Source organism: Cynocephalus volans, chromosome 1 (assembly GCF_027409185.1).
Source record: "Cynocephalus volans isolate mCynVol1 chromosome 1, mCynVol1.pri, whole genome shotgun sequence".
Taxonomy (NCBI): Eukaryota; Metazoa; Chordata; class Mammalia; order Dermoptera; family Cynocephalidae; genus Cynocephalus; species Cynocephalus volans.
In genome coordinates, this window is record NC_084460.1 from 267,740,800 (window position 1) to 267,768,740 (window position 27,941).

At 36.0% G+C, this 27,941-nt stretch overlaps 1 protein-coding gene across 1 annotated transcript in view; it reads left to right on the forward strand.

Annotated features, from left to right (window-relative positions):
- The window catches only part of BMPR2 (bone morphogenetic protein receptor type 2), a 200,370-nt gene that overhangs the window by 162,719 nt on the left and 9,710 nt on the right, over positions 1-27,941 (forward strand). Inside the window, exons 4-10 of the mRNA XM_063101867.1 lie at positions 708-818; positions 1,794-1,885; positions 3,807-4,037; positions 4,757-4,871; positions 11,144-11,304; positions 13,752-13,899; positions 21,064-21,200. Of these exons, the coding sequence (XP_062957937.1) occupies positions 708-818; positions 1,794-1,885; positions 3,807-4,037; positions 4,757-4,871; positions 11,144-11,304; positions 13,752-13,899; positions 21,064-21,200 (995 nt within the window). The remainder of the gene's footprint in view (positions 1-707; positions 819-1,793; positions 1,886-3,806; positions 4,038-4,756; positions 4,872-11,143; positions 11,305-13,751; positions 13,900-21,063; positions 21,201-27,941) is intronic.

Below are 27,941 nucleotides of genomic sequence, written 5' to 3' on the forward strand. Positions count from 1 at the left end.
GCCAGCCAGAAGCTCTCTAGGCTCCCAAGCTGGGGTGGTTGGGGGCCGAAGGCCTCAGCCACAGACCCCCAACATCCACATCCAGCACAGTGATGACCAAACACCGAGATGCCACCAGAAGAACCCGGGGCTCCCGGGTTGGGGGGTGCCAAGGGCCTCAGCCACACACACACCCCCACCGAAGTCCAAATCCAGCCAAGCCACAACTAAGTCACCATTGGAAGCCCCCCTAGGCTCCCCTGTCCAAATGAGGAGGGTGCCACAGGTCTTGACCATGCCCCACTCCTTCCTTTTCCTCCCACTCTGTCCCCCTCCCCCCAACTGCTCTGCAACAGCATCTTAGAATGTAAAAATAATAATAATAATTTTAAAAATTTTTAAAAATCAAATGTTATTCTAAAGACTATGCTCTTAAATATTATATTATCCTATCTATGATGTTTGATGATATAGTTGATATTTTGGTAATTAGGAGCACACCTAACAAGTGTTTTGGTGTTCCAAACCTGGTTAAGATAATCTGTATGATTAAAAATTATTTGCAATTGTTGCAAATTTATTATTAATTTTTCTTTCATTTTCTTTGGTGCAAAAACATTACTGATTTGATTATGCATAGCCTTTCAAAAGAGCAATCTGTTGGTATTTAACCAAATACTAAAAAAACTATAAATCATGACAATGTCTTTAAATTTGTTTTCTCCTAGGTCCACCTCATTCCTTTAACCGAGATGAGACTATAATCATTGCTTTGGCATCAGTCTCTGTATTAGCTGTTTTGATAGTTGCCTTATGCTTTGGATACAGAATGTTGACAGGTAAAAATTATCACTTTTTGTCGTATCATTTATTAAACATACCATTTAATCAGAATTTATTTTCTCCTTTTTAAAATCTCTTTGAGGGGCTGTCTGGTTAGCTCAGTTGGTTAGAGCACAGTCTTACAACACCAAGGTAAAGGGTTCAGATCCCTGTACCAGCCAGCTGCCAAAAAAATAAAAAAATAAAATCTCTGCTAACACCAAGGTCCAGGGGTTCGATACCTGTACTGGCCAGCCACCAAAACAAACAAATAAATAAATAAAATGAAATAAAGTGTCTCTGCTAAATGCTAAAAAAATTCTCTGTGCTACAGTCCTTCTCTCTAATAAAAATTTTCCCCCCAGTTTTTTATGAAGTTTCAAACTTACACAAAATACCTATCACTCAGCTTCAATAGTAATCACATATAGGAAATGTTGTATCGTCTAAATCTCCAGTCACTGCCTCCTTCCATGCCATTGGATTATTGTGAAACAAATCACAGTTATTACATACCTATAAATACTTCAGTATTATCTCTGTAATATAAGGACTTAAATGCATAAGCATAATATCATTTTTACACCCCCCAAAGTAACAGTAATTCCTCAGTATCATCAAAGGTACAGTTGGTTCTAATAAATTTTAGGTTTGATGGGCTGTTTAGGAAATCAGCACCCATTCATTCATTTGAACAACTTCAATAAAATTTTTAAAGTTTTTGCACTATTTCTTAGAGTTTTACAGTTTTAGCCTAAGTCATGGTGGAAACATCTACTAGAATTCAGCTTTCATGCTATTCATCATTTATCTTCATTTATAGATGATTCCTACTTTAGTGCATAGTTTTACTCCCATTGACATTTGGCATAATTCTTGTTGCCAACTCTTCTGCAACTCTTCCTCTTAGCTTTAATATAATAAAAAGTGTAATTAAGATCTTCATTTTAAGAAAACCACATGTCAATAACTTCTTTTTCCTGTTCCTGTAGGAGACCGTAAACAAGGTCTTCACAGTATGAACATGATGGAGGCAGCAGCATCAGAGCCCTCTCTTGACCTAGATAATCTGAAACTGTTGGAGGTAAGGTTGCTCTGAGATTATGGACTGTTCTTTTTACCTTCATACTATATCTGAGACAGTGACTTCATGCACTCATTTATTTAACCCACATTTATTGAGTATCAATTTTGTGCCAGGTCCTATTCTAGGCGCTGTTACTACAAGTGAACGATACAGATGTCCTTTTTGGGGCTAGTGGGGGAGAGTCTACAAACAGATAAACAAATGAATGTATAGTATAATTTCTAGTAGTAATAAGTGCTATGAAGAAAAGTAAGGTGGATAAGAAGACAAGAAAGTGATGGAAATGGGATTATTAAAGAAAGTATATTTAGAAAGGCACGACCTTTGAGTACAGATTTGAACAGAGAATAGGAGTAAAGATCTGTAAAATCCTGAGAAGAGTGTGCCAATAAGGAATTCATAGTAGATGCCCAATAAATATTCCTTATCTATGCATATAGGTACATATGGCTATTACATATTCCATAGAATTTAAGATTCACTTGGAAATAATCTCAGAAGCTATGTTAAAAGTCTTACCATGATGAGTGTTTTTAAGATCTTTATTAGAAATGACTTGATAACTGTGATCCTCAGACCAGAGTCTGAGATATGATTTGACTATTTTATAAAACATTTTAAGAACCTTAACATTTGGGGAGAAAAATACAGTAAATTTAAAAGCCAAATTTGAAAAAAATATTTCAGCATATATGGAATGAATTGAAAAAGAGCTGGTATAAATCAATACGAAAGAAATAATCCATAAAAAATGGACAAAAGAAATGAACTGCCAATTCACAAAAGAAGTAAGTATGGCTAATAAATGTACAATAAGATGTTTAATTTACTAAATTGAAAGAAACACTAATTTAACCAGGAAATTATATCCAGGAATGAGTGAAAGAAACACTCCCAAACATTGCTGATTTAACTATATACTGATACAACATTTTAAAGGATAGTTTGTCTGTATGTTAAATTTTAACCTACAAATAGTAAATGAAATATAACAAACATCCTTAAATAAATGATGGCAAATCCCTAATCTATTTCAATAAAAAGTGAGAGAAATTCCCAGAAGCCAAAAATGAAGAGAATGGGTTACATTTTGCTGGTTCTTTATGTACTGAGTCATTTTTTTATTGTATACCAAATATGAATGAATGTTATATTGTGGAGACCCCAGACTCTGTTATGTTATTCTAAAGTGTGCTGATTTTTGTTGTTTGTTTTAGTAAGCAATTAACTTCATTGTACACAGACTGCAAACCTGTCTCTTGGGCAGATGCTAAGATATCAGTTTTATCTTTAGCTAGAGTCTGTCCCATGCATTCATTGAGTTTCCCTCTCTCTGACTTTCACTTTTCCAGGATTCTCCCCTCACCTTCCAGCAGCTGTGGCTTCTCCAAATTGTGTCCTCTGGCTTCTAGAGCCAGAAAGATTATGGATTTTCTGCTGGCCAGTTAGCTCAGTTGGTTAGAGCATGGTGTGGATCCCTGAACCAGCCAACCACACACAAAAAAAGATTATGGATTTTTTATTGCAGTTTTAGCTCTGATGCACAAAGCTGATTTCAGCCTGCCCTCAGGCTAAAAGCCATAAAAATGGGTAGCTTATTGCATGCCATTCCTTTCTTCTAAGCCTTGATGTTTCTCAGAATCTATTTGCTTTTGTTCATTCTCCAGTGCATTTAAATCTTTTTTTCTTTTTTTTCAAATATTGTACAGAGTTTTTAGTTATTACCTGCAGGAGGGCTGGGCCTGGTAGAAGCTTCCTTAGCCTTACCAGATATGGATTGTATTAGTTTCTTGATAATGGAGTAAACTATAAGCAATAGAGAGATGTGATAACATATGGAATTATACTTTATTATTTAGTAAGTTTGATTCTTTAATTGTGATATAAATTAATACTTTGCTTTCTTTAAAACAAACAGCTGATTGGCCGGGGTCGATATGGAGCAGTATATAAAGGTTCCTTGGATGAACGTCCAGTTGCTGTAAAAGTGTTTTCATTTGCAAACCGTCAAAATTTTATTAACGAGAAGAACATTTACAGAGTGCCTTTGATGGAACATGACAATATTGCTCGCTTTATAGTTGGAGATGAGAGAGTCACTGCAGATGGACGCATGGAGTATTTGCTTGTGATGGAGTATTATCCCAATGTAAGTTGTTCATAAAAAATTAACTGACATTTATATTAGCTGTCAATCAGACTTTCAGGAGGACCACTGTAATGTAGAGTATTGCTGGTTTGCAAACTGGTTGTTAATGATCGGCATTGAGACAAGGATTTCACACTACAATGTGAATCAACTAAATCAGTAGTTACACTGTTTATTCAGCTCTCTTCTTTTTCTCTCTTTCTCTCTCTCTTTCTCTCTATAGCAAAACTTTCTCAATGAAGGAAGCAGTATTTTGACATTCATTGTGGTGCAAGCTCCTTAACTCATCAGAGACTGGTAATAGTTTATAGATAAGCACTTTGAGTAGCACCAATACATATATATTTACAAAAGCCTCTGTTTTCTACCTGTAAAACATAACAGTATAGTTCTTATTTGTATACTAGTAAAAGATAAAGTATATTTTTCCTGTCTTAATTTGATAGATCAAAGAAGCGTTTAAAAGGAAATACCATTTCTAATTTTTAATACTGGAGACATAAAAGTTGATAATTTTTTAATTCTTCTTTCTTTTCCATCCTCTCCTCTTCTCTCTACACATAAAAATGTCTTACTAATTCATGATTCTGAAATGTAGTAGTTCATTAGATCTTCATGGAATCCTAGCCTATGCAAATCCTTTATACGGTTGCTAACTTATCTCTTCGTGTCAAAGTAAATTAATTTCATTTTTTTCTGGCATTTTCCTCTCTATAAAGGGATCTCTATGCAAGTATTTGAGTCTCCATACAAGTGACTGGGTAAGCTCTTGCCGTCTGGCTCATTCTGTGACTAGAGGACTGGCTTTTCTTCACACAGAATTACCACGGGGAGGTAAGATGGTGAATAGAAGACACTCGGGTGGCTTCAAAATTCACAAAGAAAAATTTTAATCATATCTTCAAAGTAAAAGTGTAATTTATATTATTAGAGATTTATTATTAGCCAATTGTTTGAAAGATCCAGCATGAGGAAATATTTGAAATGTAACAGGAAGAATAGGAAAAAAACTTCAAGACTCTAGAGGGGTCATGGATCCCATTAAGAATTTGATTAAAGCTCTGAACACTCTCCCTCCAAAGATGCACACATATGGGCATACTTAGAAAATGTTCTTTTGATTCTAGGAGATTCTCAGACCCTTTGAAGTCCGTTTATGGACCTTAGATTGATTGATTGATTTTTGATGTTCTCTGATGTTATTTAAAAAAAATTTTTTTAAACATTTATTTATTATTATTATTATTTTTTTTTTTTTACATTCTAAGATGTTGCAAAGCAGTTGGGATAGAGAGGGAGAGAGGAGGGTGAGGGGGAGAGAAGAAAGGGGAAAGAGATGGGATGGGAGGAGAGGGAAGGAGGGAGGGGGGGTGTCGTCGAGGCCTGTGGCACCCCCCCTTATTCTGGCACAGGAGCCCCGAGGGCTACTGGCGGTGGCTCGGTTGTGGCTGGGCTGGATACAAACGTCAGGGGGGTGTGGCTGAGGCCCTCAGTGCCCCCCACCCCAGCTCAGGAGCCCAGGGTGCTTCCAGTGGTGGCCTGGTGGTCATGGCTGGGCTAGATGCAGATGTCAGGGAGGTGTGTCTGAGGCACTTGGCCCCTTCCACCCTGGCTCAGGAGCCTGGGGCACTTTCAGCCATGGCCTGGTCATTGTTGCTGGGCTGGATGCAGATGTTGGGGGGATGTGGCTGAGGCCCTCAGCCTCCCATCGCCCTGGCTCAGGAGCCCAGGGTGCTTCCAGTGGTGGCTCAGTGGTTGTTGCTGGGCTAGATGCAGACATTCGGGGGGTGGCATGGCTGAGGTCCTCTGCCCAGCATCCTGGCTCGGGAGCCTAGGGCACTTCTGATGGTAGCCTGGTACTCATCACTGGGCTGGATCCTCAGCCCCTCCCCACCCTGGCTTGAGCGTTTCAAGCGGTAGCTCAGTGGTCATCACTGGGCTGGGTGGATGCTTGGGAGGCCTGGCTGAGGCCTTTAGCCCCTCCATCCTGGCACGGGATCCTGAGGAGCTTCCAGTGACAACCTTGTGTTATTGCTGGGCTAGATGCAGATGTCAGGGGTCATGGCTGAGGTCCTTGCCGGCCCCCACCCCCCACCCCTAGCTTGGGAGCCCAGAGGGCTTCCAGTGGGGGCTCAGTCATTCCTGGGCTGGATGTGGACATCAGGGGAGCATGGCTGAGGCCCTCAGCCTGCTTCCCACCCTGGCTTGAGAGCCCAGGAGGCTTCTGGTCCTTCTGGGTTTTATAGGTGTTCTTTGGTGGTATTAGACCTTTACTGGTTAATATCAAAACTGTCTCTGATCTATGGGGTTTTTGTGTTTTCTTTCAGTACTGTGTTGGATTATTAGCTACCTCCACCACTTAAACTCTGCACTGGAACTAATTTGTTGTCTTTGCTTACTTCTAAAATGGAGGAACTTCCTGTGGGAACCAGCGCTTGAGCCCTCTGGTTGAGCTAAATTGCCGCTTTGCTGCTGATTTCCTGGGGAAGGCTTGTTGTGCAGCTCAGTTTTTATTTGTTGACCTTGTAAGCAATTCCAGGTCTTGTGAGGTCCAGTACACCTAGATTGTGTGGAAACTCTGGTCTGGGCCTGAGTTTTTTCAGCAAACTTCAGCCCCAACAGTTCTATATACCTGACCAGTCTCTACTGAGTGATCCTGCTGATTGGGGGGCAGATCAGCTGTCCATGCTATGCCCCAGTGTTCCCACAGTGGGCTCGTATCCCCCACTGCCCACACTCTAAACAATTCCCATAGGATGGGTCATGCACTGGTCCCTTGCAATGACACACCAGCCTCTGAGTGGCTCCTTTTTTCAGGTGTCTGTGACCCCTCGCTACTATGTGAGACCACAGAAACCCTGTTAGTAGTCCAGCTGGCCTGGGGGCCACTAAGGCCCTCCTCTCCCTTGCAGCCTCTAAGCAACTTCACAAGAAGGGCACAGCTGCGGCTTTTGCCAGTTCCTGCTCCATGTGCTCACCAGGGCCAGCCTTGAAGTGGCTGGGACTCGAAATGGTCAGTGCGGTCCTTTCTTTCTCTCATCGCAGCTTATACTGCCTTCATTAACTCTGTAAGTCTCTCCTCTTCCCCTGGGCTCTAGCAGCCCCAGCTTGCCAGTTATTGCTTTTTCATAGTTGTCAATTGGTTGATTGTGGGAGAGAGTGACACTGTGTATCGTGTATTCTGCCATCTTGACCGTTTAAGTCGAGCTTAGGTTTAGAACCTCTTAGTTAGGCTTTATTTTCTTCCTGTTTATTTTGTTTATTTAAATGATCTACAATACATTATTACTTCCTTAGTTCTAACATCACATGGATCTTTGTTCCGTGGGTTGGTCTTTAGTATAGATCTACAATACATTATTACTTCCTTAGTTCTAACATCACATGGATCTTTGTTCCGTGGGTTGGTCTTTAGTATAAAACCCAAATGCATCCCTTTGTAAGTCAGTACATCTGTTAGCTAAAATTAGGTTTGGCCAAATCTCTGGGGAGAGGGAGAGGAATAGCAGTGGCTTGAATATGAAAGAAATTTTTTTCTTTCTCACGTAAGAATTGGAGACAGTTCAGGATTGGTTTGGCAGTGCCATGGTATTATCAGGTCCTGAGGCTCCTATATTTCTTCTGCACCATCCTTTATATATGGCTTTCATTTTCAAAGTCACTTCATTGTCCCTCATGCTGTATTTCAGTCAGTAGGAAAAAGGAAGGGGAGGTAAAAGGCATCGTCCCTTCTGCCTCCAGAAATCTCACACTTATGCTTAATGCTTGGTTCCCAGAACTTAGTCCACGCTTAGCTGTAAAAGAGGCTGAGAATATAGTGGGGGTTTTTTGCTGAGTATGTTGTTGCCTCAAATAATATTGGGTTCTGTTACTAAGTAGGAAGGGGAGAATGCATGATGGGGAGTTAGTCTTTGCCAGAGTTTCAGAACTGTGTAGTTGTATAAAACTGTGTAGTTGTATTCCTTGTCATAACTACAGTCTTCCTCAGTTCTTATGCACATTTTTGCTGGTTGTTCAAAGCATCTCTGTGATACATCTGCTTTCTTACTTTGTTTCAATATACACTTCACATCATAGGCACCCCTAAATTAGCTTTGGTGTGATAATTCTGTCTCTGGGATTTCTTAAGCTTTCATCCCTTACTGCATTTTCTTGACATACTGCAGCTCTGACATTGTTTTCTCAGTTACTCTGACCTCTTTAGTGAAGAGAACTTTAATGTATCAGTACCTTAGATATTTGTTCTATTGTATAATAGTATGGATCATCTTTTGTAGCTGACACTTCATATATAAATAATTTTCCTGAATAATTCATCAATTCATTTATCTTGACATCTTGCTTTTCCTGAATACAAAACTGACCAGTGTTATTGCCTGTGTCAGCAACTCGATACACTTGCTTTAGGGCTTTAGTACATTAACCATTGGACTGTGTCCCCTTACTCTTAAATATTATAACTCATTTTAAGAGCTGGCATAACACAGAACTTAAAATACCATCCTAATCCGCCTTTCCAAGGTTTGCATGATTCAGCAAGGTTTTGAGTCAAACATTGGCTGGAAAGAATGATTGCCATAAAACATAAGTTTTATATATCTATCTGGCGGCTGGCAAGCACAGGTATCCAAACCTGAACTGTGGTGCTATCATCACCACACTGTAACCAACTGAGCTAATTGGCCAGCCCATAAGTTTTATTTAAACAGGGCTGTTACTCTCAAACATTAGCCAATGTTATCACTAAATACTTACCTATTTAAAAACTTACACTACTGCATATAACATATAACATAAGTATACTTGCTATTTGAATTTTTTTATATAATTATTTTTAAAATATTTCCAAGTACTATACTATTTTAAAACATTTAAAGTTTCCTTTCAGAGAATTCTATTCTTCCCAAGTGTCTTAGATGTAACTTTATTATATAGAGTAGAAATTTGGTAGTAAGGAATAATACTATTATTACTTATTCAGTTGTTTGTTGCTTCAGAATAAGGAGTTGTGCCTGTTTATTTGTAATTAGTTCTCCCTGTAAATTATTTTATTTATGATAATATCAATGCACACTTATTACCAAAGAAAAATTTGACAAAAAAATATATAGATCACTCAGACTTCACCAGAAAATCACTAAGTTGTTCATGTATATTTTTCCAGGTCCTTTTCTGTGTGTATGTGTGTAAATATCTACAGAGAGACTATTTTTTATTCAGTTTTTTTTTAAAAAACATAATTAAAATTATATCTTCTCGTGCTTTCCTTTGAGATACTTGCATAGTACAGTGCTCTGTCCAGGCAAAATCATTGTTCTGCTCCCCCCCACCCTGCCCCACACAAATAAAAAAGATTAAAATGAATACTGAGGGGAACTTAAAAGAAAAAAGTCATCTCAAAAGGGCAGTCGATAGTTCTACCGTTTGCATTGCTAATGAGTCTTCTCCCCTCTCCCTTACTCCTTTCTTTCCCTTCTCCCTCTCTCCCTCTCTTCTCTTTCTTTTCTTTGTCTTGTTTAGTAATAGCAGGAAATATACCACCCTATTTTCCCTTCTGGCTAACTCACTGACTCATTGCATATTCTCTTCATCATTAACCTGGTTCTCCCTAAGAAGTATGAGATCTTTTAATTCAAATATTGATTTGGTATTAGTAAATAAACATTTTCCAATGTCTCCATAAATTATCCTATGTAAAAATCAGCTCAAGATTATACCACATATACTTATGTTGTGGTTTTATCCAGAGTAAGAAATATAGCTCTTATAGGAATTGAAAGAATAAAATTACAAACAACCAATAAACAAAATGTTTTTTCTTCATTAGTAATAAGAGAAATAAAAAATGGGGGGAAAAAGGAATTGAGTAGGAGTCAAGTTAATACAAGCTTTGGAAGACCGGAACAGGAATTAGGTAAGGGAAAAATGAGAAAGAAATCAACTCTTAGATGAAGAAGCTTGGTAACTCCTATTTTTTCTTCAAATTTTACTGTTACTTTATTGTTTTATGTGAAAGGAATTATTGCCTCTGTGTATAGTTTCATTGTTGGTGAAATTGTATTCAAATGCTCATTAATGAGAGTAATACATCTAAATACTGAGTCTATTTGTGCCTAAATACAAATACTCAATGAACTTAATATTAACTATGTTCTGATCTTTCTTTGTATATTTAGGGAGCTATTCTAAATTTCAGAAATTGTGCTGTAGAATTTTTTTTATTTCCAGAGCTCTGGTTTTATTTAATGTATGTAAGGTTTACATAAGGTTTTCTTATAGAGAGGGAAAAAATAATGTAATGTTTTTGAGGAGGGGCTTAGGATAGATTCATTCTTTCAGTCAGCAAGCATTACTGTGTGTCTACTCTGTGCCTTTTAAATTCAGATAAAACGTGTTTTCTTTCTGCCTTCATGGAGCCTATAGTCTACTGATAAAGCTAAACAAGTAATAGAATGAGTATAACACTTCTATAAAATCAGTTAACAGGTTTTCATATCTTGCTGGGAGATACCAGCTCCCCCACTTGTTCTCCTAATCCATAGTAAAACTATTCCTAGTTAGATTTGAAGAGCTGAGGTGAGCTTAGAGACATGGCTAAACCTAAGGGTAAAACTGGGATATGCTGTCACAGGTTTGATCTGCTAAGCCATAGAGGATAGAATAAGATTCTTATTAAAATTTTGGAGCCACCTCGTTTTTTATTGATACTGGTTTTAGACAAGCTGAATTTTTTTTTTTTTTTTTTTTTGGTGTTTATACCAAATATTCCTTTCTGTATTGCCTCCTTCTACTCCCTAGAATTGAAGAGAAAAAATGTGTGTGTTAGAATTAGAAGTAGCAGCATGTTGGCTATTAGTTTCAGCTGAATGTTTAATGCTTAACTAACTATTCGTGCAACAGGAGTTATGTTATGAAATATATTAGAAAACACTGATGAGGGTGAGTTGAAAGTTTGATTTCTTATGTCCTTTTTTGTTATTAGAAAATCAATGGCAGAAAAATAACACTGTCTTCTATATTTATGTAGTTCCTATTACTTACATGTTCATTTTTATGTCCAACAGTGCTATTTAAGCATTAATAAATGTTTGAAATTATTCAAACAGATCATTATAAACCTGCAATTTCCCATCGAGATTTAAACAGCAGAAATGTCCTGGTGAAAAATGATGGAACCTGTGTTATCAGTGACTTTGGCTTGTCCATGAGGCTGACTGGAAATAGACTGGTGCGCCCAGGGGAAGAAGATAATGCAGCTATAAGTGAGGTGAGTGTATACAAAAGGTATCACGCTACATACTTTAAAATTATAATGAATTGCATTAAAAAATCCACTGCTTAGTACAATTGTCTTTATATTATAGAATATCAGGAATTACAAAATTAGGAAAACCAAAAGACATTGCATAAAGTCCTTTGTAAAAGCCATCAGTTTATTTTGTAAATCACTGCCATTCCAATTCATTCTGACAAGCATTAGGAAGAAGTTTGTAGGAACTGATTTTGGGGGGTTTATTGTTTTTTGTGTTTTTTTTTCTATTTTTTTTTTTTACTGAATCATAATTGATTATGCATACTTTTGGGATTCAGTGTTGACACATGTTGATCAAATCAATATTACTAGTAGGTATATTGTTACAAATCATACTTATTCTTTATGCCCCTTGTCCAATCTCTCCCTATCCCCCAGTCCCTCCCCACTCCCACCACTGATGGCCCTAGATTCCTTCTCTCCCTCTGAAAGAGTAATGGTTACTCTGTTGATTTGTTGCCTAGATGATCTATCCATTGCTGAGAGGTATGTTCAGGTCCCTCAATATTATCACAGAGCAGATGCTGCTTCTGTCACTCTGGGATGGGCTTTGTGGAGAGAGAGACATCCTATTCTTTTCTTTGGTCTCTGCTGGTGACTGTCATTGTGTCAATGCACTCCTGTGGCTGATGGAACATCTGCATGGTGGTTGTGATGTCTAGACACTTTTGCAACAGCCGTGGTTACTGTGGTGGTTGTGGTCAGCCTCCCACATGCAGGTGATGTTTTTGGCATGCTTTTTGGTGCTGGAGGTATACCTGGTTGTGGGGGGGGTCTGGCCCCCAGGCAGGGCCCTGAGGCACTGGCAGTGTGCCTGAATATGGGCGGGGGGGGGGGGTCTGGTCCCTGGCTCGATGCCCTAGACCCCCGGATGGGGTCCTGAGACACTGGCAGTGTGCCTGGATGTGGGAGTGGGGTCCGCTCCCCAGGTCCCTGGCTCCAAGCCCCTGGCCTCCAGGTGGGGCCCCAAGGCACTGGCGGTGTGCATGATTGGGAGCGAGTAGTCCAGTCCCTGGCTCCATACCTCAGGTCCCCTGGCAGGCCCCTAGGCACTGGTGGTATGCCTGGGCCAGGACTAATTTTTTGTCCTTTGCTTATTTCTAAAATGGGAACTTCCTGTGGGAACCAGTACTTGAGCTGTGTGGTTGAGCTAGATTGCTGCTTTGATGCTGTTTCCCTAGGGAAGGCTTTTTGTGCAGCTCAGGGTTTAATGGTTGACCTTATAGGTACTTCTGGCCCTCCAGGGACCGGGTGAACTTGGGTTGTGTAGAAACTCTGATCTGGGCCTGAATCTTTTCATCAAACTGCACCCCATGCAATTCTGCATTCCTGACCAGTCTCCTCTGAGTGGTCCTGAGCTTACTGGGTGGCAGATTGGCTGTCCTTGCTGTGTCCCAGTGTTCTGCCAGTGGGCCTGTCTCCACTATCACCCGTGCTCCAAACACTTCCCAGGGGACAGGTCCTAGTATGGGCTCTGTGCCGGTCCCTTGCAATGACTCACCGGCCTCTGAATGACTCCCCTTTTTCATCTGTTTTGGCTCCTTTCTCCTGTGTGGGCCCACAGGAACCCTATTAGTGGTCTTGCTGTCCTGGGGGCCACCACGGCCCTCTTCTCCCCTGCTGCCTCCAAGCAACTCCATCCAAAGGGCACAGGTGCAGCTTCTGCTGGCTCCTGCTCCATGCGCTCTGCAGTTCCAGCTTTAAAGCAGCTGTGGCCCAAAACTCTCTGAGCAGTTTCTTCTGTCTCTCATCATGGCTTCTCACCTTTCATGAACTCCGTATGTCTCTCCTCCTCTTCCACTGAGTTCCAGTGGCCCCAGCTTGGCTGTTGTTACATTTTTATAGTTGTAAATTGGTTGATTTGGGGAAGAGAGTAATGCTGGGGACGATCTATTCCACCATCTTGACCAGAACTCTAGGAACTGATTTTTGAAGCCGGAGTGAAGTTACCAAGTTTGAAGTAGAACAGTTCACCTTCTGATAATCACTATTACAATGTGGAACATATCCTTCCCAACCTTCTTCTCTGCATTCGCACTCACACATGTCTATACCTACGTGTATGCATTTTTGTGAATTTTTTAAAAATATTAAATGGTATGCATATTGTTTTGCAATTTTTTCACTTACTGTGTCTTACAGATTTTTTGTATTGATATACAAAGAAGGTCTAGCTCATTCTCTATGAGCGATGAATAGTACTCATTAATATAGATTTACCACAGTTTAATATTCAAAAGGGCATTTTATAAATTAAAAAATAAGGTGTAGAAAGGTTCAGTGACATGCTTAGTGTCAAATATTATTGACATGACCTAAATTTACATCTTACTTCTGTGTAATGTATGCCCTTCAGAATATGCTACATTCTGTTTCTGAAAAATATCACTCTGATTTATCAGGTTGGCACAATCAGATATATGGCACCAGAAGTGCTAGAAGGAGCTGTGAACCTGAGGGACTGTGAATCAGCTTTGAAACAAGTAGACATGTACGCACTTGGACTAATCTATTGGGAGATATTTATGAGATGTACAGACCTCTTCCCAGGTAAGTACTGCTGTCAAAAGTTGATATATGTTTTGAAGTGAAGCAGTTATATCTTCTTTCTTTACTTATATGAAATAAATCAACTTTTATGTAAGAATCTTTTTACTTTCCTTTAAACCTTTGCTTCATCGCCATCTAGTGTTCATAAATATTATTAGCAGAAGGATATGAATCAGGAAATTTTTTTAAGAAAGGACTCCGAGTTTTCATATGAGAGCCATTTAATTAATTGCCAGTAATAGCTTATGTAACTGTATTTAGTTTGGTCTCTGATTGCTTCAGTAGGCATCATTTTCTTTAAGTAACCCCTGAGCATTTGAGATGGCTACACTTAATGATGTTTCCTGAGTTGACCCTATAAGGAATTAGAAGCAATGAATTATTTGTGTACTTTTCTCTTTTCTTTCATTCTCCCTTTCTTTCATTCTCCTTTTTAAAAAATTTATTGAAACATAGTTGATTGTACATATCTGTGGGGTACAGCATTGAATATCAATACCTATGTGCAATATGTGATGCTCAAATCAGCATAATTAGTATACTCAGCATCACACAACGTAATGATTTTTTGTGGCCCTTCATCAATTTCTTACTACCCTACCTTCATTCTCCCTTTCTTTCTCTTTTTCCCTTTATTCTTTCTTCTTTTCTCTCTCCTTCCCTCTCTTCTTCCTTCCCTCCTTTCCTCTCCTTCATTCATTTAAATGAAAGAATATTCATTTAATATGAATGCTTGTTTGAGGCTTACTTAAAATAGTCAAATGAATTTGTAGTTTTTCTCCCCTTGTTGAGGTTACATCACTGTTATTACTGTATCATATAAAAACTTTAACTACTAATCTATATATTGCATTCTCCTAGATACTGTACAAAATGATTTGATATATATGGTCTCTATCTTATAGAAATAACACCATTAAACACAGAAAAGGGAACCAGCACTGGACAAATTTATGAAATGTAACTATTTAATGAAAGCAGAGATTAACAGCAGAGTTGAATTGTTTTAGTTTAAAGACATTGAGCATTAAACATTAGTTTATAATTCTGAAATATAGTGAAATAATTTAATAGTTATTTAGATTAACTACAGGTCAATCAGTTACTAGTTAGAAGTATATTTTCCAATTAGAAGTACAGAGACTGAACTGAGGCATTTTTCTGAAAATAGCAGTAATTGCAGTAGTATCACAAATATTCTATTATTACTACTATGGCTGCAGGTGAGTGTTTTTAAATATTCTAATCCAGGATTTTTGTTTTAGAAGCATGTCTACTAAAATGATTCTTTCATCAGCATTGGTTCACTGCCACCATCAACATTTTTTGAAAAGCTACTGCATTCAAAGAATGGCTATTGCTTTTGATATGATAAATAATAAAAAGTGATATCAGATGTCTGAATAGGGTAAGACAATTAAATTTTGTTTGCAGATTATTTTAGCAGATGTGTAGGATGAATTAAAATAGAAATAGAAAGAACCAGAAGGGGGTTATTAAAAGGAAAAAGAAACGGGGAGTTTTTGTTTAATGGGTACAGCGTTTCATCTTGGGAAGATGGAACAAGTTCTAGAGATGAGATGGATGGTAGTGATGGTTGCATAACAGTGTAAATGTGCTGCAAGTACACATAAAAATGTTAAAATGGAAATTTTTTTGTTATGTATATTCTACCACAATAAAAAAATAAAAATAAAGGAATAAGAAGAGAGTTGCATTAAGATACCCTATAATCTTGGATGTGGAAATGGGGAAGAAGAGGCACATCTGAGATAAAACACAGAGAAGAAGTCTGTGGTTCTTTCTGGTTACCTATTAGAAGAATGGGAGTTGAAGGAATTGAGAAATATCCAGAAATTCAACAAATAAGGTGGTAGCCAAGAACTGAGAAAGAAATATTGGTTTATATTGGAAAGATGAGTTAATTATAGAGACTTTTGGATGAGGTATTGATAGACAGCTGATAAAAAAATTTTTTTAGAGAATTTAAAAGAACAAAAAAGATAGTAAGAAAATTAAGACTAAAATGGTTACTTGGGAGCTGTCTACATAGAGATGGTAGTTGAGAACTTACAAATGGATGCACTCCCCTAACATAACAGAAGAAGAGAAGAAAAATTGGTTATAAAGACTGAATATTGGGGCACTCCTCCCACTAAGTAGGTTAATTAAGAAGACAAATAATCAGAGGAATAGTGAGAAAATTGAAAATCATAGTGTCTTGGAAGTCAGTGTTAGAAAGCATTAAGAACCAAGATTGATGGCATTAGATGATGTAATTGAAAGACCAAGAGGAATAGAACTGAGGGATGATCTTTTTATTTCAACAGGAGGAGGGCATTGGTATTCTTAGAGGAATTTTTGTGGAATAGAGAAGACAAACATATTACAGAGGGTATAAGAGGAAAGAGTATTAAGAAAGCATAGGCAGGAAATACAGGGCACTCTTGAAATTTTTAACAATGACATGGGGTAGAAGTTGAAAAGAAAAAAAGGATTACATAAACATATTAATAAGCCTAAAGAATAGCATATAATAATTATAAAATTTTTGGAAAACATTTGAAAAATGTTTATGTCATACCTCAAAATGAAGTATACGCTTTATTATTAAATAGAAGCACTATGTAACGAAGGCTGCCTCTCCAGAAAATATTAGTAAAATAAATGTTATGTATCTATATTACAAAGGATATTGAAATGCTGTGAAGTTTGAGTAAAAGAGGGGAAAGGAAGGAAGAAAGAAAAAAAGAAGGCAAGAGAAAGAAAAAGTGTAATTTGAAAAAAGAGAACTAAAAATATTCTGGTTGAGACATAATTAACAAGTGGCAAATGGGGAGAGAAGCAGGGAAGCAATCTGGTAGTGTAAGATATTTGACCTATTTTAGGCAGTTTGAAAGAAAATGAGAATATAAAACTTCCCTTGAACAATCCAGTGATTGTAAAGTTTTAAAAAAATCCAGTGAGGCTAATATCTTCCATGATGATATTTATGTCCCCAGTGCCTAACACTAAGTTAGTGCTAAACAAGTATCTATTGAAGATGATTTAGTGAAAATTTATATGATAATGTCATTGCATTCACAGAAGATTGTGTATCGATTTCATTTAGCAAGTTTTTTAGTTATAGTTTTTACCTAATTAAAACAAATAAGTAAGATTTTGAATTTTAATTTTCTACTAAACTAGCATTTGAAAAAAAAAATCTAATAAATAACACCTGTGAGGTAGGTATTGTATGTGTGTTGTGTGTTTCTCAGAAAGACAGATCAGCTCTGCCTGGAAGCAGGCAAGAGAGCACACTGAATGCACCACTTCCACGTGGGTGGCCTACCAACATCACTGCCACAGCCACAGCTGCTGAATAAGCGGCCTGATGCCACAGCAGCAGCCACAGCCACCATGCAGGTCGCCCACCAGACCCTCTACTGCACTGATGCAAGGAGAGTCATCAGTGGAGACTGGAAAAAGAAGAGGACACCTCTCTCCCCAAATAATAGAAGAAGCAACTGCTCTACCAGATGACCAGACATCAACACAGAAATTCTAGAAATACAAAAATTCGAGAAAATATGACATCACAAAAATAATACATAATTCTCAAATACCAGACCCTATAGAGCAGTTGAAACCCTTGAAATGACTGAAAAAGAACCTGAGCAACAATCTTAAGAAAACTCACTGAGATACAGGAAGACTCAGTTAGACAACATAATGAAACAAGAAAAAAAAAAAAATCCAGGATATGAAGGAGGAAATGTACAAAGAGATTAATACCTTTAGAAAGAATGTAGCAGAACTCATGGAACTGAAAAGATTCACTCAACGAAATTAAAAACACAACTGATAGCTTAAGCAGCAGGCTAGAACAAGCAGATGAAAGAATTTCTGATCTTGAAGATAACCTTTTCAAAATAACCCACGCAGACAAAAAAAAAAAAAAAAGGATGGGAGGGGGGAGAAAGGAAAAGGCATGAGAAACCAATCCAATGAAATAATAACAGAAAACTTCCCAAGTATAGGGGGAGGCATAGACCTTCAGATCCAGTAGGCTCAAAGATCCCCGCAACAGATTCAACCTAAAAAATCCTCTCCTAGACACATTATAGTCAAACTGGCAAAGCTCAAAGACAAACAGAAAATCTTAAAGGAAACAAGAGAAAAGCATTAAATCACCTATAAAGGCACCCCTATCAGATTAACAGCAGACTTCTGAACAAAAGCACTACAGGACAGAAGAAAATGGGATGATATATTCAAAATATTAAAAGAAAAAAACCCTGCCTTCCAAGAATACTATACCCAGCAAGGCTGTCCTTCAGAAATGAGGGAGAAATAGAGTATTTTCCAGACAAACAAAAGCTGTGGAGTTCACCACCACACAACCAGCCCTACGAGAAGTCCTCAAGGAAATCCTGCATCTGGAATCCACTAAACGATAATCACTACAAAAAATACACAAGAAAGAACAAAACCCACTGGTAGAACAAAAATGCAAATGAGAAAGAGAAAGAAACTAAATCTTACCACCACAAAAAGCCAATGACAATGTAATAAATACACCTACTTTATTTCTGATTTCAGCAATTTTGGTCTTCTGTCTTTTTTCTTGGTCAGTCTAGATAAAGGTTTTCATATTTTGTTGATCTTTTTAAAGAATCAACTTTTAGTTTTGTTGACTTTATTGTTTTTTAATTCTCTGTTTCATATATTTTTGTTGTAATCTTTATTTCCTATTTATATTTGCTTTTGGTTTCGTTTGCTCTTTTTCTATTTTTTTTAAGGTAGAAGTTTACATTACTGATTTGAGATTTTTCTTATTTTTAATATAGATGTTTACAAATATAAATTTTCCTCTAAGCAGTGCACAAGCCCTCCATCCTATAAATTTTGATATGTTGCGCTTTGATCTTTATCTCAAAATACTCTCTAATTTCTCTGTAATTTTTCTTTTTTACCCATTGTTTATTTAGGAGAGTGTTGTTTAATTTCCACACATTTGTGAGTTTTATAAATTTCCTTCTGTTTTTGTGGTCAGAGAACATATTTTCTATGATCTTAGTCTTTTTAAAAAAAGAAAAAGAAAAGGAAAAAATTTAAACAAACCAAAAAGTTCATGGAAAGATTTCCATTATCTTTCAATTCTATTTTTCCACAAACTTTTTGAAGTGCCCTTGTGTTTATATTCTGTTTTATTGATTTTTTAATGCAGTTTATGTTGCTAACGTTAATATTGAATTTCTGTTCTTGATTTCTTTTTATTAAATGGACTTGTTGATTTGCCTAGGAATTAATTTGCCTTTGAAAAGTTTATTCATCTTCCTCTGTTGAAATTAATTTGATACTTGCATGCTTTTGGAAGACTTTAAAGAGCTATTTCAAATAATCGTAGAGATTACAAAATGAAATATGTAAATTTTAATGAGTTTTACATCTTCCATATTTGTTTTGTGAAAATTTGAAGCCCTACTTTCTACAGAGTATTTTGTTATTCATCTGTTTTCCAGTTTACGTATTTGTTATTTGGACAAATAAATGTGCATATCCCTGTTTAAAAAAATAAGTAAAATAAAATAAGTTGATAGGTAAAAAAAATTATTTTGTATATATTGGATTAAATAAAATTTATTATTAAAACTTTAAAAAAGGACAGATCAGACATGCTAGTAAATATTTTACAGATTGCAGATGGTTTGGGTTGAGATTTTGCCATATGGGATTTCAAGGAAGAAAGTGATATACTAACTGGCATGATTAAATCCTTCAGTTTTGTCTCTCAGGTTCAGTGTTGATGGTTATTGGTCAAAACTAAGTATCTGCTTAGATGTTTACAGTATGAAAATACCAATTGTATTTATAGATAATGCAGTATTCCAATAAACTTGGGCTATGCTGCATAAATTACAGAATTAATATTTGTAAATCTTTTAATATTGGGGAAGGGCAAGTATTTGTGGATTGTTTTGAATATTCAAATAGAAACATGAAACTTAAATGGCATATTTTATAATGTAGTATTTTCTATCCGGGTCATTATAACTTTTTATTATCTCCAGTCAAGGGTTCAGATCCCTGTTACTGGCCAGCTGTCCCCTTCCCACCAAAAAAAAAAACCTTTGTATTATCTCCATGTGAGTGATATAAGGAAGCAGACATTTCCATTTTGCTGAGAGGAAAACTGAAACACAGAATAATTAAGTGACTTTTCCAAGGTGGAAATGAAGCCAAGATTAGAACCTAGGTACCTTATCTTCCATCCTGGTATTCTTCCTTCAAATTTATTGTGCCATTTTAAAGGGAAGGGGGAGGGGTAAGGAGACAGGAATAGTCTCTAGTTTTCTTGTGTTTTTGCCAAGATTTCCAGTAGACCATTGGTTTTCTAAGTGTTGGGACCAGAGGTCTTCTGTGTGGCTTAATTTGTTTGTTAATAAATTTAATTTTATCACATTTTGTAAAAATCAGAAGCCTATCATCACTAGTAGCTGATTATGTTTATTTGCATTGAATAGGGTTGTTAAATAGTGGTAGAATAGTTAATGATATTTAAAAATCCTTGATCTAAATACTCCTTGTTAGTTAAGAGGAATTTTTTTAAAAATCAGTATACTGATTTTTTGGTCAAATGGCCATTATTATGAACATTTTTGTAATACAAAATATCACAAAAATATTTTGTGATGAAATCTGGTTGAAATATAATAGAGCCAATGATGAAATGAGACATGGTGACTATTCAACCCACCCAGTAAGTTCTACAGACATGTTTTGTTGTACTAGATTGTGGACTTTCTCCTTATCTTCACCACCTTTCATGCCTGTATGGGATCAGAGTTTAGGCATATTTTCATGTATTCATTATACCTTATAAACATAATAATCTTCTCCCTCTAAATTTAGTAAAAACATTTAAAAGTTCCTATCCATCATTGAAACTACTATATGATTTATCAACAAATATTTGAGACTATTCTAAGTAAAGCATTTATTAATAATGCATTAAACCTACAACAGGGTCTTTTTAAGATTTCCAAATTTGTCTGAAGGGTTTTTTAAAAAAAGAATGTGACACAATTTCTTTGCCTACTAGTATCAGAAATACCCCTGTTATTTATCATTTATGATAACTGGAAATTTTATTCTAGTGTTCTTTCTGCAAATACACAGGTGAATCAGTACCAGAATATCAGATGGCTTTTCAGACAGAAGTTGGAAACCATCCCACTTTTGAGGATATGCAGGTTCTTGTGTCTAGGGAAAAACAGAGACCCAAGTTCCCAGAAGCCTGGAAAGAAAATAGCCTGGTAAGAAGAAACCAAATTATTAAAAAGAAGACTTAACAACTGAATATGTTTTAATGTTATTTGAAGCAAAAATAGATTGTTAATAATGTTAATAGTTTTTAGAGTTGCCAGAAATCCAACTTACTTGATTTTTATGTTATACCTTTTCAAATTTTTCAATATAAAAAAGTCCCTTTTTTGTTTTAGTTTCAGTTTTTTCCTAGTAAAACTATTTAGAGAGACTTAACAGATGTGTCTGAAGTTCACCAGATTGAGTAAAAGCTGAAGTAATTAACATGTTAATATTTTAAACATTATTGAATTCCATCTATTCTCTTGAGAATAATACTAAAAATTGTTAATTAGTGCAGATGTATATTCAACAGCTGATAAAAGTTTAGGCTAGACTTAAACCAAGGTACAGCCTGTGAATTTTGCTTGTTAAAAATGTAGTTCACAGCAATGAAATATCTTCAGAGGCTCCTATAGATATATCTCATTTTCTCCATTTGGTCAGTATTCTATTGTATGATATATCATAATTATTGTACCCTTTTTATTGATGAGAGTACCTTGTATTTCTTTTTTTTTTTCTGAACAGTTTTTTAAAAGAATTAAAGTTATGCCTAAACATGGTAAACAACATCAAATTAAGTAGAAGTTCATAAAACAGGAAATGGAAAAGGAAAAAAATGTCTACTACTACTATCACTCTCCAAAAGTAACTCCCTTTATCAATATTCTGGATTTTTTTCCCCTCTTTTGGAGGCTACCATTATAACTTCAAATACTATATCTATTCTTATTTATCTCTCATTTACCCTCTCCCAGTTTGGTAGTATTCCATTATTAAATGATTTATGTTTTGTCTACTGATTGATCTAAAGCCCACGTCACTTTGGGAAGAATGTTTCAAAGTTCTCTTTGATTTCTTGTCATCTTTGTCTTTCTTCTTTCTAGGTTCTACTCAGAAGAACATTTTTTAAAATCTTGTTATTCTCTTTCTTGGAAATCATTTTTTCTTCGATAAAATACCCCCTTAACTAATGTGTGTTAGTATGTATGTGGATGGTGAACATTATGAATCCTTGTAGATGCAAAAATATTTCAGTCTTGCCCTCACTCTTGAGTAATAATTTGGCTGGGCAATGGTTTCAAGATCAAAATTGTTTTACTCATACTTTGAAACCACTGCTTTTGTCCTCTAGCCGCCAGTCTTGCTGATGAGAATTAAGATGCCTGCAGTCTCATTCCATTGCTTTTTGTCTTGTTAAGTTTTTGTTTTATTCTCTTGTTTTCTTTTCTCTGTAAGATTTTTAAGACTTGTTCTTTATCACTGGAATTGTGAAATTTCACCTGGATGTGTGTAGGCATGGATCTTTTCATGCATTTTGCTTTGCACTAGATAGGTTTTCAGTTTGAAAATGCAAAACTTGCTTCAATTGAGAAAAATTTTCTTATATTATTTAAAAAATGATTTCTCCCCTTCCATTTCTATCTTCTAGAATTCCCATTAGGCAAATATTGGACCACCTGACATTCTAGGTCTCAATTTTTTTTCTTCTGTTTTACATCTGTTTTTTTTATTCTACGTTGTTTGAGAATGATGTATACAGCTTTACCTTTCAAATCACCCTTTTTTTTTCACTGTTACCATTGTATCAGTTATCTGTTCATTAAAATTTTGATTTCCACAGTTATATTTATATTTCTAGAAATTCTTATTGTTTGCTCTTTTACACAGCAATATGTTCTCACAGGAATATAATAAGAATTTGATTACCTCTGAAGGTGTAAATTCGATTTATTTATACTTTATACAGAAAATTTTCTTGGCTATAATTAAAAAACAAAAATGTGAAAAAATTAATTAAGAAATTTAAAGTATTTTACTATATATTTTCGTATTTCAATTTTAGATCATTTTGGTAAGATTACAGAATTTTCCTTCTGGATCCTGACTTAAGTAGGGTGCTGTCATATCAGAGAAAAAAGGCTAGAGAGATGTTTTATGTTTCCATACAGACTTAGATTGAACATTATATTCATTGGTCATCTTTGTCAGTAAATTCCCTTCAAGGTTGGTTTCTGTTTCAAGTGAAATTGAAATCTTCTTCAAGTATGTGGCAATTGAAGAGCCTATTGCCAAATACGTATCCCTAAAATTGCCTCCAAACTGTAGTCCCTGCTATGTGAACTGGGACAGATTTTTAAGAGGTTGCTGACAGCAGGTGAGAGGCTGAATACCAGGATTCATCAGAGGTGATAGGCTCACAGTAGAGTATCCCTAAAAGAAAAATCTCTTTGTGAAATTTTATCCTAGTAAAATGCAACTTCATCTTCCTTAAATTGTTTTATTTCACATAGCATATAGGTATTTCTGTATTTCTTGACAATTCTACCATAATGCATATTTACCTGGAAACTTTTTACTTCCAATTTAGATTAGGTTACTAAGTAGGGGATTCACAATACTTGGTACATTTCCAACAAATCCGTTTAAATTTGATGTGTTACAGTCAATATACTGCTTCATTGCAGTAACAATTCAGTACTAGAGTTGGTTAACAAGTGCATAGTTTATAAAAAGAGAGAAATGGAAATCTGTCTAAAAGAAGGCATTTTTGCTTTCATAGTTGTATTGCAATTAAAAAACACTTTTTAGTAACAAAACTCAAAACCTTCCAAATATTAATGAACAAAAAACTAGTTTTAATTTTAAAAACTGCCAGGGGCCCAAACGTAGATAAGTTGATAAAGGGGGGGCAAATAGTTCCTGATACAAATGAAAATATAGAAAATAGTCTAAATGAAATACATGAAAATGTTAATCATAGTTACCTCTGAATATTGAGTTTGTGAATGATTTTTTTCCCCTATACTTTTAAGAATTTACAGTAAAAATATACCACTTTAACAATCATACATACGGAGTTTAAGGCTGTTGTTTTGTGTTAAAGTGTTTTAAATTGGTAAAACAATAATAGGACAAGTTTATTTTTAAAATACCTTTTTTTCTCATATGTAAAATTTTCAGGTATAATTTGTTCAGTTATACCACCATCCTTCATGTTTTTCATTCTTTTCCAAATTTTTATCCTCCAGTTTTAAATTTCTCTTGAATTCTGGCTTGTTCTCTTACCCCTGTTAAAATCACTTGTCTGGTTTGTCTTTGTTTTTTTGTCTTATTTCTGCATAACCTCTTTTACTCAATGGTATTATCTTAATGTATTTTCACATAAGAGTTTGGAACTCTTCCTCAGTTCATTTTTTCCCTCTAGTCTTTTCTTTCTCTACCCATTTAATCCAGTCTTCTGAAATGTACTATATGTTACAGAAACTACCAGTTTTTCTTTTTTTTTATCTTTTTTTGGTGGCTGGCTGATATGGAGATCCAAACCCTTGACCTTGGTGTTATAACACCACACTCTAGCCAACTGAACTAACCAGCAAGCCCTCTTTTCATATATTTTTAGTTTTTCCATTTTCTCTTCTTGACAAAATCTGTAGACTTTTGCTATGATCTAGCATTCAGCATTTTCCAGACTCTTTTTTCTCACAAACCTACATTAAGAAATACGAGTTTATATCATTACACAGTATCATAAGATAATACTTAACCTTTCTATATACTCTACATCCTGGTAATCTCTATTCTAGTCCAGAATATTTCAGTTTTGGGAGATTGGTAGAGATTTTTATTTTAAATGCTGGTCCCAACTGTCTAAGCTGATTTCATGACTCTCCCATGAGCCCCAACTTGATTTTTCTCCCTTTGTGTAGGAAAGATTTTTAAAGTTCCTTGTCTTTCTTTCCTATCATTTTTTTCCTATTTGTCTTTCCTCATCAGTGATAATAATGATACCCCCTTTAACTCATTTACTTAAATAATATATTTATTTCTAGAGTTAGAGTCTCCTATCAAAGGACCCATCTGATTTTGCTTGAATATTTTTATTTTTCTCCATTCTTATTTCCTCTCCTCAAAATGTTTTAACATTTAAAGCACTATAATTGATAAACTGCATAACTGTACAATTTGATAAGTTTTGACATATGTATACACCCCTAAAACCATCACCACAGTCACAATTGTGAACACGTCAATTACTGCCAAAAGTTTTCTTGTACCTCTTTATAATTACTCCCTCCCACCTTTCTTCATTCCCCATGAAATCCCCATGCAACCACTAATCAGCTTTTTGTCACTAGAGAATACTTGCACACTGTCTAGAATTTTATATAAATAGAATCATGTAGATGTACTGTTTTTATCTGGCTCCTTTCAACATAATTATTTTGAGATTCATCTGTGTTGTTATGTATATCAGTAGTATATTCCTTTTTATTACTGAATTGTATTTCATTGTATGGATATGTACAGTTTGTTTATCCATTCACCTGGTGATTGATATTTGGGTTGTTTTCAGTTTGGGGCTATTATAAATAAAGTTGCTATAAATATTCATGTATAAGTCTTAGTATGCTTTCATTCTCTTGGGTAAATACCTAAGAGAAGAATGGCTGAATCATGTGTTAGGTGTATGTTTAACTTTTTGAGAAACTGCCAAACAGTTTTCAAATGTGGTTGTACCATTTTACATTCCACCAGCAGTACATGAGAGGTCCAGTTCCTTCACATCTTTGCCAACAGTTGGTATGTGCAGTATTTTTAATTTTAGACATTCTAATAGGTATGTAGTAGTATCTCATTTTCATTTTAATTTACATTTCCCTAATGACTAATAATATTAAGCCTCTTTCTGCGTGCTTATTTGTCATCCTTGTCCTTTCTTTGGTGATATGTCTATTCAAGCCTTTTGCCTACTTTTAAATTAAATTGATTGTTTTCTTGAGGTTTGAAGTTCTCTATGTATTCTGGATACTAGTTCTTTATCAAATATATAATTTGCAAATGTTTCTTACCAGGCTGTGGCTTGTCTTGTCATTCTCTCAACAGTGTCTTTGCAAGGGCAGAGGATTTTAATTTTGCCGAAATCCAGTTTATCAAATTTTCTTCTTTTCTGGATTATGTTTTTAGTGTCAGATTGAAGAAATCTGCCTACCTCAAGGTCACAAAGGTTTTTCTCCCATGTTTTCTTCTAAAAATTATATAGACCTATGATCCATTTTGGTTTTTTTTATATGTGTGAAGTATGGATCAATATTTATTCTTTTGCATATGGATATCCAGTTGTTCCAGCATCTTTTACTGATGGTCCCCAACTTACAATGGTTTGACTAAAGATTTTTCAACTTCAGTATGGTGCAAAAGTGAAACACATTCAGTAGAAACCATACTTTGAGTACGCATAAACTATTCTGTTTTTCACTTTTAGTATGCTATTCAATAAATTATATCAGATATTTGACACTTTGTTATAAAATAGGCTTTGTGTTAGATTATTTTGCCCAACTGTAGGCTAATATAAGTGTTCTGATCACGTTTAAGTTAGGCTAGGCTAAGCTATGATGTTCAGTAGGTTAGGTGTATTAAATGCATTTTTAACTTACTAGATATTCAACTTAGCATGAATTTATCAGGATGTAACCCCATCATGACTTGAGGAGTATCTGTATTTTGAAGACTATCTTTTCTCCACTGAATTGCCTTTGCACCTTTGTCAAAAATTGGTTGTCCAAATGTATGTGATGTGTTAGTCCATTTTCTGTGACTTATACCTGAAACTGGGTAATTTATAAAGAAAATTTATTTCTTACAGTTTTGGAGACTGGCAAGTCTGAGATGCAGGGGGCACATCTGGTAGGAACCTTCTTCTTGGTGGGGATTCTCTGAAGAGTCCCAAAGTGGCACTGGGTATCATGTGGCAAGAGGATTGAGCAAGAGCATGTTCACATACTCACTTGCTCTCCTTATAAAACCACCAGAACTCCTCCCATGATGACCAGTGCACTCATCTGTTAACCCATTAATTCATGAATAGACAAATTCATTCATGAGGTCATAGCCCTCACTGTCTAGTCACTTCCTGATGGAGTTTGGATGTTTTGTCCCCTCCAAAACTCATGTAGAAATTTGATCCCCAGTGTGGCAGTGTTGGAAACTGATTGAGTCATGGGGGCAAATCCCTCGTGAATGGATTAATGCTCTCCCTGGGGGATGGGAGTTAATGAGTGAGTTCTCACTCTATTAGTTCCTGCGAGAGCTGGTTGTTTAATAGACCCTGGCACCTCCCCCCTCTCTCTCTTGCTTTCTCTTGCCATGTGATCTGCTTATACCCGCCGGCTGCCTGCCACTTTCTGCCATGAGTAGAAGCAGCCTGAGGCCTGGGCCAGATGCAGCTGTCCCATAATCGTAAGCTAAATAAACCTCTGTTTTTTACAAATTACTCAGTCTCAGGTAATTCTATTATAGCAACACAAAATGGACTAATACACCTCCCAGATCCCCTACCTTTCAGCACTGCCACATTCGGGATCAAGCTTCCGTGTGAGTTTTAGAGGGCTCAAACGTTCAGACCATAGTATGCGGGTTTATTTCTGGACTATATATTCTGTTCCATTGATTTATATGTCTGTTTTGTTGCCAGTACAACAGTCTTAATTACTTTAACATTATACTATGTCTTGAATTCAGGTAGTGTTAGTACTCTACCTTTGTTCTTTTCACACGTTTGGCTATTCCAGGTTCTTTGCATTTCCATATGAATTTTAGAATCAGTTTAGCAATTTCCACAGAAAAGCCTGCTGGAATTTTTAGTGAAATTGTATTAAATCTATAAGTCAATTTTAAAAGATTAA